General features: G+C 46.3%; 1 protein-coding gene across 1 annotated transcript; it reads left to right on the forward strand.

The window, feature by feature from the left end:
* The first annotated feature begins 7,204 nt into the window (after nucleotides 1-7,204).
* LOC309800516 (eukaryotic translation initiation factor 2D-like) lies at nucleotides 7,205-16,184 on the forward strand. The gene is made up of 7 exons (XM_082614678.1): nucleotides 7,205-7,316; nucleotides 8,244-8,434; nucleotides 9,927-10,010; nucleotides 10,484-10,574; nucleotides 13,154-13,261; nucleotides 15,083-15,336; nucleotides 15,837-16,184. Exons 1-7 carry the CDS (start codon nucleotides 7,261-7,263, stop codon nucleotides 16,058-16,060), a joined length of 1,008 nt encoding a protein of 335 aa, XP_082470804.1. The 5' UTR covers nucleotides 7,205-7,260; the 3' UTR covers nucleotides 16,061-16,184.
* Nucleotides 16,185-16,215: the final 31 nt, after the last annotated feature.

The raw sequence follows: 16,215 nt of genomic DNA on the forward strand, positions 1-16,215 counted from the left end.
CTGTTGGTCATCAATAAGGTTTGGAACTCACTAGTGTGGACCTTGGAGACTAAGTTCTACTGGGTCACCTGTACTTTGGAAGCCTACTAAGTCTGCTCTACTCATGGCGCGTGGGCCAAGGAAACCAATTCTCTATCACCTAGTGTACAGATCAGGACTTTTTCTATTGCAAGTATCAAAAAACCCAACTAAAACTGCTTAAAGAAGATGTATTATCAACTTTTTTCTTTTTTTTTTTTACAATTTTTAAAAGCAGTAGGGCTTAATTCAGGTATGGTGTATGTTCTGTTCTCTCCCCATTGCTTGTCTCACACTGGCTTCATTCTCAGGCTTCTTCTGTGCAAACAAGATGCGTACCAGCGGTTCCAGGATCAACTCCGTGGAAAAGCTCTCTCAGTGGTTTCCACAAAGTCTCACGATATATTGCGGGCTTTGATTGGATCCATCCTTGAAACAAATCTCTGGCCAGGAAAATGCAGTACTCTGATTGGTCAGGCTAGAGCCACCTGGAGCAAAAAGCAGTGTCATCTGAAGTACATTAGACAAGGAGTTAGGGAGACAGCAATTCTCCAGAGAAAAATTGCTATAGTAGATTCCAGAAAAGGGATGAATGGATGTTGGGCAGCAAAACTCGCTGATATTTACTAGCTGGACATTGGAGATCAGCTTTACTGGTGTCACTTAAATCCTGATAATCCACATTGAGTCACCTGGCTACTGGAAATCTTCACCTTCCCAATCTCAAATGCCTGGACACCAGGCTTTGAAATGCATCTCACCTGTCACCTGAATGAGGGAAGCAGGTTGCCCTCTCCATCAAAAATGCCCCCTATGCTCTGTAAAACAACTCGTGAAGTACTTCTCATGTGAGATAATTTAATCCCAACTCTAAGGGCCCTACCAATATGTCTCAATGTTCATAACCCTCTAATTTCATGTACCTCTTTGTATTACAGTAAAAGCTGGATTAAGGGATATTGTAGTCAAACATTTTCCCAGGGAGTTAGTCCATTAGGAGGGTTAAAATTAACCAGAAATGTACAAAGATGGAGAATATCGTTTTTATCTGGATTTCTCTTGTGGAGACAACCATACGTGCCTGGAAGAAATTCTTGGATAAGTGCCTTGTGGGGACAGTTGGGGGACAAAAGTAGGACACCCAAGAGACCTTCAGAAAAACATGATGTCGAAACTGCCTTCTGTGGAGGGTGGGTTCAGTTGTCTGCAGGGATTTTAGGTCTGAAAGCTGTTCTTCTCTGCCCTTTTCCCTGACCAGCTCAGTCCCTCTCTCCTCTAAACAAAAAAGCACATATCTGGGTTTGAGGAAAATCCGGGTATTTCCACTGGCCCTGATTATAATGATGTGTGCATGGGTCTGTCTCACTCCCTGAGACGGGCACTTTGTTTTATTGAAAATCTTCATATTCCCGACATCAAGTACAGTGCCTGGCATATAGCAGGCTCTCAGCAAAGATGTCAATGTCACCAGACTTTTAGAAACCGCTCCCTGAAAGATGGAAATCTGTCTTAATATCCACTACTCCCTTCAAAATAGTACTTGCTGGTCACCCTGATGCTGGGGAGTCTTCACTTTTGTTTGTTTGCTTGCTTTATTTTTTTTAATTAATTTATTTATTTATTTATTTTTGGCTGTGTTGGGTCTTCGAATGTGTGCAAGGGCTTTCTCAAGTTGAAGCAAGCGGGGGCCACTCTTCATCACTGTGCACAGGCCTCTCACTGTCGCGGCCTGTCTTCTTGTGGAGCACAGGCTCCAGACACACAGGCTCAGTAGTTGTGACTCACGGGACCAGTTGTACCACGACATGTGGGATCTTCCCAGACCAGGGCTCGAACGCGTGTCCCCTGCATCGGCAGGCAGACTCTCAACCACTGCGCCACCAGGGAAGCCCCTGTGTTCGGATCTTTTTGTGAGCATATGTTTTTACTCCTCTTGTATTAGTTACACAGGGCTTGTATTAGTTTCTCTTGTATTTGTTTGCGGTTAACAAATTACCACAAATTGGGTGGCTGAAAACAACAGAAATTTATTCTCTCACAGTTCAGGAGGCCAGAAGTCTAAACTCAAAGTGTCAGCAGGGTTGGTTCCTTCTGGAGGCTCTGAGGGAGGCTATGTTCCATGTCTCTCTCCTAGCTTCTGGTGGCTGCTGGCAACCCTTGACATTCCTTGGCTGGTGGCTGCATTCCTCCAGTCTCTGCCTCCATTGTCACACGGTGTTCTTCCCTGTCATTAATCCTGTGTAGCCTGAGGGACAGTGGAGTTGGTAGATAAGCAGGGCAATGGGGCATGGTGACGGGTCGTAACGGATACTTTTGGGTCAAATCCTGTCCCCACCCTTAATTTACAGGCTCTCTGAAGGCTGGACCTGAACCCTAGGCTGGGCTGACATCACTGACCCCAGCAAAGATGTTCATCTGCTTCTTTCCAAAGCAAAGGAAGCAGACATCAGCGCTTGCAGACGTGAAGCCCATGTTCCTGCCCTTCTTCCCCAGAGTTTCCCCTCTCTGGATATCCACCCCTAAACATCCAGCCTTCCCATACTCCAGAAGTGTTGCCCAATCCCAGATTCTAGAAATTCTCTTGCCTTCAAGTCCTCTAGAAATGAAATGATAGACAAAACCCAGCCTGTCTGGGCTTGGCTTTGCCGTGGACAGCACAGAACCAGAGGAACTGTGACATTCAGCAATATACCTGCAGCACTTGTCCCCTGAGCCTCTTTCATCTACAGCCTCTGCTGTGTGATCTGGGCAGTTCTAGCTCTAGGTTTGATCACAGGATCCAGAAGTACATTAGGCATCAGTTACAAAGGAACATTTCTCTGAGGGTCTGGTACTATGTGAAATCCTGACTTTGAAGTTAAGGAAGCATCTTGACTCAGCCCCAGGGCTTTGCATCTAGACTTTGCCTGTGCCCTGCCTGGTCTTCCCTCTTACAGCCACAATCAGAAGCCCACAGCTGGCTGCAGGGCTTCCATTCCTCCTCAGTCACCCCATGCCCTTGGCTTTTCCTTCCTCCTCACCACAGACATCCAGCTCCGAGCTCAAAGGTCCCTTGGAATGCAGGTCATCTGTGGTGTTTTCCCAGAGTCTATTAGGTTCTGAGAGTTTCCAACGACAGGTTTCTGCAACAGAAACCTTAGATCAGTCCCTTCCAGATCTACCCCAGGCAAGGAAATAACTGTAACTTTCTGAGATGTAAAAGATTTTACTTCTGAGCAGCTATACAACTCTTGTTTTGCCCAATTGCCAGTGTCTGAGGGTTCCTACAGGCCTCACCTGGGATCGCGCAGGTTCATTAGCTTTTGGGTGTGTGAGTTTGGGGGAGGCAATGAAGAGGAAAGGGGATTTTCAAAAGCCCAGCTGAATATCTAGTTTGAGCAGTCCCAAGAAAAGAGAAAGGACAAGTGGGCATCAAACTCACAAAGAAAGTCCTCACCGTGCTGAAGCAGGGGGCAGCTCAGGGCTCCCAGGGCGTGTGTGGCAGGCTGGCTGGGAAGTGGATGCAGCTGTTCTCAGACTGGGTGCTCTGGTCTTGGCTGGCACCCACCTATCCCTGAATACCAGGCAACATATCAGTGCTGAGCTGGGCATAGTGGAACTCTGCCTTCTTCAAATTTGCCTTGTGGTTTATTTTGCAAGTGCAAGCATCCGATGTGCGTATCTTTGCCTCCTGTGTCCCCCTTTTATATTGTGAGTTCAACATCTTAGGCTTTTAGGTTTTCAATTTCCACATCGTAAGCAAAAGAGCCAGTGGAGGAGGATTTCCTGGGAGAACAGCTGGACTGTACACAGTTGTGGCTTCAATCACAGTGACATGGACCAACTGGCTATCTCAGGATGCACTGGGAGTGAGAAATGCTTGGGTTCCTGTATTAGTTATCCAGTGCATCATAACAAACCATCCCCAAGCTTAATAACTTAAAACAGTAACTATTTAGCATCTCATGACTTCTGTGGATCAGGACTTGAGACAGGGCGTAGTGGAATGGCTAGTCTCTGATCCCTGGTGGCTGGGGCCTCAGCTGGGAGGCTTGAAAGCATGTGGGATGGGACGACTTGCCCAGGGCTGGAGGCTGTGCTTCCAAGGTGGCTCAATCACATGGCTGGCAAGTTGGTGCTAGGAGATGGGTTCCTCTCCACACGGACCTTTTGACAGGGCTTCCTGAGTGTCCTTTCAAGATGGTGGGGGGTTTCCCCCAAAGCAAGAAATCTAGGAGACCAAGGTAGAAATGGCAATGACTTAGCCATAAGGAGTCACACAATATCACTTTGGCCATATGCTAATGGTCACAGAAGTCAGCCCTGGTCTCATGTGGGAGGGGACCACATAAGCACATGAAGACCACTGAGAGCCCTCTTGGAGTCTGGCTACCAGCATCTACCCTCTGACCTTCAATGACGCATGTGCCTCTTAATTGCAAAACATATTAACTTCTTCCCCAGGTCCCCTCAAATTTCACTCCTTTATCTGCTCAAAATGAAGGATCGCATCATCTAAATCAGGTCTAGCTGTGGATAATGAGCCTCAGGTGTATTTCCTTGAGTATAGCTGCTTGAGTACAGTTTTTGATCTGAAGATCTGTGAACAAAAGACACAAGCTTTCTGCCCCAAACAAATTTGACATACAATGTTGGGACAGGCATATTATAACCACTTATAACCATTGCAGACACCCCTCAAAGGTGAGAAAAATGGGAGGCACACAGGAGTCACTGATTATAGCTAATACGAAATGCATCTTGGCATGTGTTGCCAGTTTCTTGATTATGGCTAAAGTCTTGTGAATGACAGTTCTTTTTTTTTTTTTTTTTTTTTTTTCTGTACGCGGGCCTCTCACTGTTGTGGCCTCTCCCGTTGCGGAGCACAGGCTCCGGACGCACAGTCTCAGCGGCCATGGCTCACGGGCCCAGCCGCTCCGCGGCATATGGGATCCTCCCAGACCGGGGCACGAACCCGTATCCCCTGCATCGGCAGGCGGACTCTCAACCACTGCGCCACCAGGGAGGCCCGAATGACAGTTCTTGGCTCTACCCTCTGGACTCTAACTTCTACCTTTCCTTTTATACAAATCATAAATCAAAGAGAGCCTGTGTTTGCAGCTTACCCAAGAGTGGGCAGCAGGTTGGTAGCCCTGTGGGGCTGTACTGGAGCCACAAAGGGAAAGTTAAAGAATCTAGGCTTGCTGGACTCAGGGTTCAGCCAGCTTGCCTAGCAACAGGGCCACCGGCAGGGAGCACACAGGTCCCTGATGCAGGCAGAGAAGTTGGGATGGCACCCTCCTGGGGAAAGGGAGATCTTGCTCTGCCAATAGGGAGGCAGGATGCTGTGTACAGAATCCCCTTGGGTCTTGGCTCCTACTTGCCAACCATGAATTAATTTTTAGGCTGCTAATCTGTGCCTTCTTAGCCAGGACATATGGTGTGTGCAATAGTTTTCACAGCTTGAAATTTCTAGTATGCCCTTGAATAACCTTCCTCGGCTCCTTGGTCAGAGACTGCTTCCATGGCTGTACTGCAATAGGCCTGGTCAACAGCACAGAGTCTGGCATCACACCCCCCCGAGTGTGGCTGGGTGGGGGCCCAAGCGGAGAAGGATCTGTGGCACTCTCCTCCTCTGGGCTCCTCTGACGTTGGCTTTATGGCTGGGGTGGTTCAGAATAAAGGCATGGTGGGTCAGAAGTGCAGGAGGAGATGGAGCTGTGGCTGACCCCAGATTAAGGGCAGAGATGGTGGTGGACAGAGACTGTGCAAGGCCTCATCTTTGTTATAGCCCAGATGGACTTCTCCTCTGTGTGACTGTATCACCACATTAAAGCAATCAGGATTTTTTTTTTTCTTGGTGGATGGACACTCTGCTCTGAAATTTTCATTAGCAAAATTAAGTTTAGTAGGGGCCAGGACCCCAGGTGATTAAATCCTTGTTTCCAGGGTACACAGCAGTCCCTTTCAGGGAAACCCAATCCCTCACCCCTGCCTGAGACTGTTTTTTGTTTGTTTGTTTTGGACTAATATCTACCATTTATGGGAAAATTTCAAAGCACCCTGCAATATATCACATGCGTTATCTCAGTGGTTTCTCACAGAAGCCCAGTGAAGTAGGTATTACCTCCACATCTTACAGAGAATGTAAGAGTTTCAGAAAGGATAAGCCATTGGCCCAAGATCAAACTGCTAGGGAGAAGCCAAACCATAATTTGATTTTACTATGCCTCAAAATTATTTTTTTTATAAGCACTCTGAGTTTTTAAAATTGCTTTGGAAACAAAATCCCCTCAAATAATGCCTGAATGCAAAAGGCACCTAAAAAGGTCCAAAAATGTGGGGTTTTGTAACCAAAAATGTTTCAGGGCTTCCCTGGTGGCGCAGTGGTTGAGCGTCTGCTTGCCGATGCAGAGGACACAGGTTCGCGCCCCGGTCCGGGAAGATCCCACATGCCGCGGAGCAGCTGGGCCGCTAAGCCTGAGTCATGACCGCGGAGCCTGTGCTCCGCGACAAGAGAGGCCACAGCAGTGAGAGGCCCGCATACCGCAAAAAAAAAAAAAAAAAAAAAAAAAGTTTTAAATAACAGATTTGAAGATCATTTGTATATACTTTTTTCCTCTTAACAGGAGGTCAAACCTCGGACTAAAGTGGATTCCCTGTTATTGTTATTATCACCTCATGTAAATTAAAAAACAGGAAGGAGAAAATCTCGGAAAGAATTCTAGCTGAGGCCCCAAGTGTGCAATAAAATGTAAAGATCTTAAGAAACAAAAGCCCTGAAGAAAACCATTCAAGAGGCCTGCAAGTTTAAGAAAACACGAGTTCAATTAATTTTGTGCAGCTGAACTAAACTGCATGGAATGAGAGCTGGCAGAGCTGCTACTCAACACACTAGAACGCTGATGGAGCAAAAATGAACGGAATCGCTGTTGGCCCCAGAGATACTACAGACGCGCCCGCTCAAGCCACTCGCCTAGGCGCAGAGCCCGGCAGAAGGGGTGAGGCCAAAGGGTGCACCGCTCCGCGCAAGGATCCGCCCCGCCTTCTCCGGCCACGCCCCCCATGCTTCAGTTCCCAGCGTTGCCATTAGGGGTGGCCGCGAAGCTGCGCGGCCCCGGTTTCCAGCCGGGCCCTTTTCCCAGCCGGGCCCAAGCATGGCTGCCCCCAGGACTGCGGGTTGGGAAGCTGCCGTGCTCACGCTTTGCTGACAGTCCCTGGCTGCTGTGGTCGCCTTCTCTTCCCCAGGCCACTCCAGCAGACATGTTTGCCAAGGCCTTTCGGGTCAAGTCCAACACGGCCATCAAGGGGTCGGACAGGTGAGGGAGAGAAGAGCCTGCTCTGCCCACCAGGGCACCCAGACATCTCTCAAGCTCGGCTGGCTCCCAGCCTTTTCTGGGCTGGGTCAGCCGTCTTGGGGTGGAGGCCGAGGGGTACAGCCGTAGAAGGGACCCCGGGGGGCGAGCAAGGGTGAGTTAGACGTGTTTTGAGAGTGAAGATAGAGAGGAGGCCTGATTTATCTCCCAGGCTGTCTTTTGGATATTTTAGTGAGTTTACGAGAAAGCGTATAATTCAATCAGTGCGTATTGACTGCAGTCTGTTTAAGGTGTCGTGGAGGATGCCAAAATGAAGGAAAACGGGGTCCCTGCCCTACCAAGAGCTTTGAGTCCCTTGGGAGAGATTAGATGGGGCACAGAGAACTACAAGTATACGAGAAGAAGTGTCTAGTGATTACCACTGGCAGGAGAGACAGGTGGAGGGTGAGGTGAGAGGGGATAAGGCACATGTGGTAAGAACTGTATCTGTTCAGTTTTGCAAATGAAGGTGTCACCTTGGGAATTTTGGAGGCAGTGTTCTATAGTTGTCATTCTTGGTGCCCTAGCAGAGCTGTTTAATCATAAGTTGACAGATTTGGCAAGCATAGATGAGAAAGGAGTGGGTCCAGGAGCTATGTGTGGAGTCAGGAAGGCAGGGCTTAGTTTCCAGTGGCAGGCTAACTTGGGTCGCTTACCGGATCTCAGTTTTTTCCTCTCTTTGTAAAATGGAAAGACATGCCCCAGGAACATGTGAAAATAGATGAGACATTGGATGAGAAAGAGAATGGGATGTTTTGGAAGAGTGAGAATAAGGCATCATCAACCAGTCTTTTTCTTGGGCCTCGTGATTTTATAGTAAGTCTTGAGTCCTCAATATTTATTAAAATCCATCCAGGCAGCATACATACCAGGTATGTGTGCTCTCTGCAGGAGAAAGCTTCGGGCCGATGTGACAGCTGTTTTCCCCACTCTTGGAACGGATCAGGTCTCTGAGTTAGTACCTGGAAAGGAAGAACTCAACATTGTGAAGTTGTATGCTCACAGAGGGGATGCAGTGACTGTGTACGTGAGTGGTGGTAACCCCATCCTATTTGAACTGGAGAAAAATCTATATCCGACAGGTATGGCAATGGGATGGAGATGGCCATTACTATGGTCCTTGCCTAACATCTGTTTCTTCCATTAATCTGTCTTCCTTAAAACAAATAAATGCAAAATCTCCCTAAGAATCTTTTTGGACTTAGTGTCCCTAGAATTGGGTCTTTCAAGATCAGAAACTGCTATAGAAGTGAGGGGAAAAAAGGGTTAACACAAAAAGAGGGTGGTTGCCAAGGGAAATTCTGAGGTGAGGAAACACTGGTTTCTAGTGGGTTAAGTAGGGATTGGAGCCGAGGTCGTGAAAAGGGTGGAGTTTCAGGGCATGTAAAAAATGCTTCTTAAAACTTTCACTAGTGGAATTTTCTTAAGATACTGAAGAGATACTGTGATGGGAAAGAAGCTGGGTTAGTTAAACTCCATACCCAGCTGTCTTAGTGGTGGACTTTGGTTGCGATGTCTCACAGGGATTCTTTCTTAGGCTCTTGTCTGGCTCTCAGGATACTTTGCTTGCTTTCTTTGTCACAGATCTCAGAGAGGCAGTGTCCTTTTCTCTTTTCCATGGCTGCTGACACCTACTTTGTCATTTGGGGGCTTTTCTTCCTCCCAGCTTGGCTGCAGCAGCGCAGTGCAGTCTCCTACCCCAGGCCACCCCCACCCCCACCCTGCTTTGCTGCTGTACACATACAAGCCCTTTTTGATCTAAGGGTTTTACTGCTAATCCCTGTGGAAACAGAGAGAATAAAAATAATAAACATGGGAAAGTTTCAGAATTTCTTACAGGTTGGCGCCCTGGTTTCGGATTACTTGCTTCTGAGGACATAAAAGGAATCCTCGCTGGGGCTCTGTCCCTACTTTTATCCACTATGGCCATGTTTGGCTGCTGCCGTCCAGGTGGAACAATAGGTGCCTCCAAGTCTCAAGTGACACCCAGTTTCTTAAGTCTCCGCCTTCTTCAAGACTGCAGCCTCTTTGAGAAGGGAGTCAGCCTGATGTAAACTATATGGAATGTGTTTCCCACAGGAAAAGGGGCACTCAGTTCCCAGAGAGGGGAAAAGGGATACTGGACAGGCAAAAGCAGATGTTCACTTCATCACTAGTTTTAGCCTTACACATAAATATCCAACTTTGGCAGCTAAACAGACTCTTAGAGCTGTAGCTCACTTCATGTGTCTTCCGACCAGTAAAAGTGATAACTTCTCAAGATCGTAGATTGAGAGAAACTACTGCAAAGAGCTCAGTATAAATATGTAAAGAATGCAGGTCTCTAAGGCTAAAGGAAGCAAGGATTCTCAAGTAAATAGCATATAACATATAAACCGCTTCACAAACTTGGGGTAACCTAATAAAAAAAAAAGAATGCAGCTTCTTTGGGCATCCCCTTACAACCTTCTCTCTAGCTTTGACTTGAGTTTCTTTTCTACATGTTGATTAATGTGGCCTCAGTGTTTGGCTTTGCCATTCCCCAGGGGGTTGGCTTTTGGGCAGTAAGTGTTTTCTGGCTCTCTTCTTGGACAGTGTACACCCTGTGGTCTTATCCTGATCTTCTAGCAACATTTACAACATGGCCCCTGGTGCTTGAAAAACTGGTGGGGGGAGCAGGTAAGAGTATTTTCCTATATTCTGGATAGTGGCTGAAACCTACTTAGTAAAGGCCAACTACTTTAATAAATGTACCCATTTTGTGCATTCATATGATTGAAAAATAGAATTCTTCCCTCATGTCTGTTGCATCTCTTACTTGGCTGCTTCCATAAGCTCTCTGACCCTGCTGTAAGGCTTAAATAAGATAAGTGACATGAAAGTGCTCTGTGAACTGCCATATGCTATACTTTAGATTAATAAACTGAATTTAGGAAACCAGAATAAGATAGATCATGGAAGTGGACCCTCAGCTTGGTGCTTCAGTTTGACCACTAGTCTCCCAGAAGGAAAAGGTCTGACCCTCAGTTTGCCACTTTTTATTTTCACTATGAATAATGTAGTTGATGCTTAACAAATGTATGTTTGTTGAGCAAATGAGTAAATGACGCAGTAAACTGTGGTGTTAGTTGCGATGCTTTTGTTTCCTGCAGATTTGATGCTGCCAGGGCTAGTGGTGCCCCCTGCTGGTCTGCCTCGGGTACAGAAGGGTGACCTCTGTGCCACTGCATTGGTGGGGAACAGGTACTGTGCCAGTCAGCTGTGCCTGTGGGGAAAAAACTTAGGGAAAACTTGGGAGGGGTGGGAATGACAACTTCACAGCATATGGATAAAGGATTAAAAGAAAAAACATATTCTTCCTGAGCAATCAGAGTGGGGAATGGCAGTGAGCCTGTGGGGTGTCCATACATCTGGGCCAAGGGTATTTGCTCCTGCTGCTGCTGCTTCTTTTTTAAAATTTATTTGTTTTTTTTCTCCTTTAAAAACTTTTTTCTTAGATTTACAGAAGAGTTGCAAGTATAGTACAGAGTCCTGAAATACTCCTTACCCAGCTTCCTGTAATGATAACATCTTGTATAACCACAGTACAGTTATCAATACTAAGGAATTAACATTGGTTCAGTCCTTTTGACACTATTACAGACTTTATGCATATTTCCCCAGTTTTCCCACGATGTCTTTTTTCTCTTTTTTTGTGTTCAAGAATCCAGTCCAGGGTACCACATTGCATTTAGTTGTCATGTCTTCTTAGTCTCCTGTCTGTGACATTTTCTTGGTCTTTCCTGCCTTGCATGACTTCAACATTATTTTTGTCGAACATCCACATCATCATCCTCATCTTTTAATTATTTTTAATAGATTTATTGAGATATAGTTTTCATACTATAAAATTCACCTGTTTCAAATGTACGTACGATTCAGTGATTTTTTTTAGTATATTTACAGGGTTGTTCAGCCATCACCACAGTGTCTCTTTTTTAAAATAAATTAGGAAGTAATGGTATGAACAGTTCTGAAAAATCAAAACCCTCTCACCCCATAATCCTTTTCTCCTAGAAGTAACCATTATCATTCTGATGCATGTCCTTGTCAGCCTTCTTCAATGCATATATACACGTGCATATAAAATGTATGGTTTGGGGTGTGTATGTTTAAAAATACAAATGAACAAACTTTATCCCTATTACTTTTTCACTTCAGGTAGTGGGGACATGTTCCATGTCAGCCAGCACAGATAAGCTGAATCTTTTTACCCACTGTGGGGTGATGGGAAAAGTCCTCTTCTAGTGGACATTGTGGTTGCCTCTACTTCGTCTCTATCACAAACAAGATCTTCCTGAGGCCTCTAGGGACACTAGTGCCAATATTTTTCTAAAGTAGATACTAGGGAGCAGAACTGTTTGGCTGAAGATCGTGCATATGTTCTGTTGCCCTATAAAAATGCTGTGTCAGTTTTCCCTCCTACCTACAGGGTATATGGAGCCTGTTTCCTTACATGCTCACCGACACTGCATATGATGGGTCATTTTCATTTGTATCATCCTGAATGAAAAACGACATCTTATTATTTTACTCATTGCTTCTTTGAGAGGGAAACATGGTAGGCGTGGGAGGGGTCAGTGTTTAAAGATCTTATTTTTGTTGCTCATATTCTCCCATTTTCCTTGAACCTTTGGGAACCAAGCACCTAGAAATGTTTCCTTCCTTGTTTACCTGTAGCAAAACTTGAAGTTGAAAAGAATGGTGAAATTATTGTTTTTTCCCCCCAGTATTCTATCCAACGTCGGAGAAAACTACATAAATGTGTATTTGGCCTCTGAGTTTGGCATTTAGAATGTATGTGGGAATGAATCCTAGGTGGTTTATGGAAGGGGGTGAGGGTACAAGGGAGTTTACGAAAACTACAAGACAGGTTCGAGACCGAAGTTCTTGAGCCATTGACGATTCCAAGGGTGGAAGACAAAGACCCGTCTTTTAGGAACTGGGAAAGAAGCCAAATTCAAAGATTCTGTGGCAGGAACTGACCCATGGGCACAGGAAGTGGAGCCACCGGATTAGCAAACGTTTTTTTTGAAGTTCAGGTGTTGGGAAATCTGCCCTTGAATCGTCTCCCTTGGGTCCAGGCAACGTTGCCAGGCTTGTATATTCCCCTCCTGTTAGCCAGCTGGACACCGATCCTTACAGGCAATGTGTGAGCATTGCTGAGTAACAGTGGGCTGACAGAGATTTCCCATTTGGGCTTTGGAAGTTTTTTGTAGTTATTGTAAATGTGGTTGTTTCTGATATTTTGGACACATCCAGTTCTTAGATAGATGTTATACAGAGCAAGGCCTGTTACAAAGAACCCACTCAGAAGGAACCTTTCGTTGGTACCACTGTATCTCTCTTCTCTCTTCCCTCTGGCATCCCTCAGCCTAATTTAAGGCATATGAATGGCCTCCCTTCTGAATTTCCATATAGGATGGCTATGCCTTTTTTAGGATAGGGGAGATAATTTATTTTTTGAAATTGAAGAAAGGGAACTTTAAATATCCTTCTGAGTCCTGCCTGGGTTTGGTTCATAATAAGAATATAAGAATGATAACATCAGTAGAGGAGTTACTTACACAGAAGGGAATATTTGGTCAAGGAATTTTTGAAAGTCATATGTGTAGGTAATTTGAATAAGATTGAGACTGCACCGAGTTTTAGCTCTGTGATACAAGTGGATGCTTCAGATTTGCAACCGTGGTGCTTTGAACACATGTGTAGAAACCTGGTCCTGACATGTGCCCTCCTGGAAGACTTTCCCTGACCCTCGTCTCTGACCTCCTCCTTCTCAGAGCCCCCGTTGCCATCGGAGTTGCTGCCATGTCCACAGCTGAGATGCTGACCTCAGGTGTGAAGGGAAGGGGCTTCTCTGTGCTCCACACCTACCAGGACCACTTGTGGTGGGTTCCATGCTTTTTCTGTTTTATAGGGAGCTGGGTGGGCGGAGGGAGCACAGGGCCTGGATTGAGAAGCGAGAGTTTTGATCCCTGCTGTGTCCTTAGTCAAGTTGCTGACCCTAGACATTAATTTCCTTGCAAAATGTGGAGAAAAGATTTTTTTTTGGCATGTTTAGAAAAGAAATTACCGAGAACTTTATTTTCTAGGTGAATTATAGAATCCTAGGGCTGGAAGAAGGCCTTAGGGATTGTCTTCTCTGCCTCTCAGTACAGTGATATTCTTTATTTTTATGGCACTGGTCGATCTAGCCTTTTCTGCCGTGTACATTTAGGCATTTTCTGACCCCATGATGAGTGCTCGGGAATTCTCACATCTGAATCCAAATCAAAGTAGAGTAGGTCCTCAGGCACCAGGGTGACAACCTGATGACTTTCCTGTTGTTCAAGTTCCACATTTAGGATCTCCTCCTCATTACAGAACTTGCACTTTCTCACTGTGACGGTTGCTCTCTGGAGCTGTATGTGAGTTTATTTTCTGGTTATTTTCTTGTCATTTAACCAAAATAGTAAGTAGTGCTTTTCTCGAAAGCAGTATACCTGGTCTTCTGGCCAAGTGTTGTGTGGCCTGTTGGTATAGATTTACCCTTACGTTTTGAGTCAGTCTTGGAGTTACTTATTTTACAAGTATTGGCCAAGCCCTGCTTTGCTGGAGGTACAGCCTCATCAGTGTGGGTTTCAGCAGGCATCTGAGGGCTGCTTACTCACGTACTCCCAGCACCTTGTTTTCTGACTGTTAGTCTGGGCAGTTAAGGTCTTGTTGTCTAAATTGTTTTATCAGTGGCTGCCTCAGTCTCCCCTCCTCCCGCCCTTTGAAAACACTTACGGTATTTACCTGATCAGAATAGCCTAAACATACGCTCTGGCCTCACTAGTAGCCATACTTAATAAGCCTTGCTGCGGCTGTTAGTAAAACTTTGTTTGACTTGCATAATCTTAATTAACATAAAGCTTTTTGTTTTTACCGCTCTGCTATGTGGCATCCCTTTTTTTCCTGTCTTCATAAGGCTTCGTGGCATAAAGCCATTGTAATCTCTACTCTGCAGGTTAGATTGCATTCTTTTTTTTCAGTTGAGGTATAGTTGATGTACAATGTTGTGTTAGTTTCAGGTGAACAGCCAAGTGATTCTAGTGACCATTAGTATATCTAGTGATTCTAGATATAGATATATACATATATGTTTTTTCTCGGATTCTTTTCCATTAAAGGTTATTACAAGGTATTGAATATAGTTCCCTGTGCTATACAGTTGGTCCTTGTCATTTATCTATTTTAGATTGCATTCTGATTTAACACAGAAGCAGTCTTGAGCAGTCTTGAGCAGTCCAGGTGTTTGTAATTTGTTCCATACGCTCAACCTTGGGTTTGTATTTCACCAACCTGGTACTACAGATGCGTTTGCAATCTTCATTTGGTTATTTAATTCAAAATGGTTTTATTTTTAATTTCTATGAAGGGAATACTTTGGAAGGGGAGCTCCACTTTAACTATGTTGTCTTTAATTTTTCTCTGTCCCTGAATTTCTGTTTGGGTTAAGGAGGAGGCAAGAATTACTCTCCCCATTTCAAAGATGAGGAAACTGAGGCATGGGACTTCTCTGGGCCCAGAATTGGAAACAGAGTTGAGAGGCACACCCAGGTTCTCTGGCCTCTCCTGGACACCCCTGCCTGTGGGTCTTACTCTCTCTGGACCCCTGCTGACCCCCTGACCGGGGCTGAAGAGTGTTGTGGCTGCTGCTCAGTGTTTCTGACATGAGGTTTTTGCAGGCGATCTGGAGACAAGTCCTCTCCACCATCCATTGCTCCACTGGCCCTGGATCCCCCAGATCTCAGTGAAGAGAAGGGGTCTGTCCAGGCAGACACCACCTTGCAGGGAGACATGAGGCGCCTGACCCTGGCGGGAGAGGAGGAGGAGGGGGAGGTTCAGCAGAGGTGTGGGGAGAAGTCCCCGTCGGAAGCTACAGAAGACCCCAGTGTCGGGGGCCTGAGCCCAGAGCCCACGGACAGCAAGACCCTTCCAGGTACAGCTCTGGCAGGAGCAGGGCGCTCGCCTCTCAGTGTAGGGACTGAAGCGCTCGGCTCTGCTTCCCACCAGAGCGGCGCCAGGGCTCCGGGAGGGGCGGGGAAAGGCCTTAGTTTGGGTGAGGGTGGTGCCACAGCCCTTTGCCATCTTACCTGGGAGTCTTGCGCATATGTTGCGTTTCCCTGGATACCTGTCGACTCTGCTATTTGGACTGTTCCCAGCTACACGGCCCTCTTAGTTTTCTTCTGTCTCTGACTTCTCTATCAGAGAAGCATCCGCGCCTGGCTGGGTGGGACTTTGTGGCCTGACCCCTTCTGTGGCGTCAGACCTCTGTAAAGGCTCAGTGTTCTAGAGAGTCTGGGAACTTTGGTGCCAGGGAATGGGCTCCTTCAGAGCTGAGGGGTGAGGTACAGATGTCACCGTGCAGGGAGTTATCTTGTGCTGCGCGGGCCTTCTGCGGCCCTCAGGAAGGATGTGGTTCTTGTCTTCTCCTTGCAGAGCAAATGGACGAACTGTTGCAGAGATGCTTCTTGCGTGCTTTGAAGTACTGCGTCAAAAAGGCTGACCTCCCTTTACTCACCAGCACTCTCCTGGGCAGCCACATGTTCTCCTGCTGGTATGGAAGGCATGGTGTGGGCTGGGGGCCGGGCGGTGGGTCTGTCTCCTGCTCTTTGGTGGTAGGATGGGACAAGGCTGATGGGGGAATTGTTTTAGGGACATGATGTGGAAAGAGCGAAGTGGAGGGTTGATCTGGCAAATACTGAGTTTTAAAGACTTAAGTTTTAGCCAGTGAAAGGATGTCGAGGAAATGAAGGTTAAAATTCGCAAGGCGCTTTGATCACTGCCTCTGCTGTGGTGATTCTGGGCTCTTTTACGG

This window comes from Mesoplodon mirus, assembly GCF_964341445.2.
Source record: "Mesoplodon mirus genome assembly, chromosome: 3".
NCBI lineage: Eukaryota > Metazoa > Chordata > Mammalia > Artiodactyla > Ziphiidae > Mesoplodon > Mesoplodon mirus.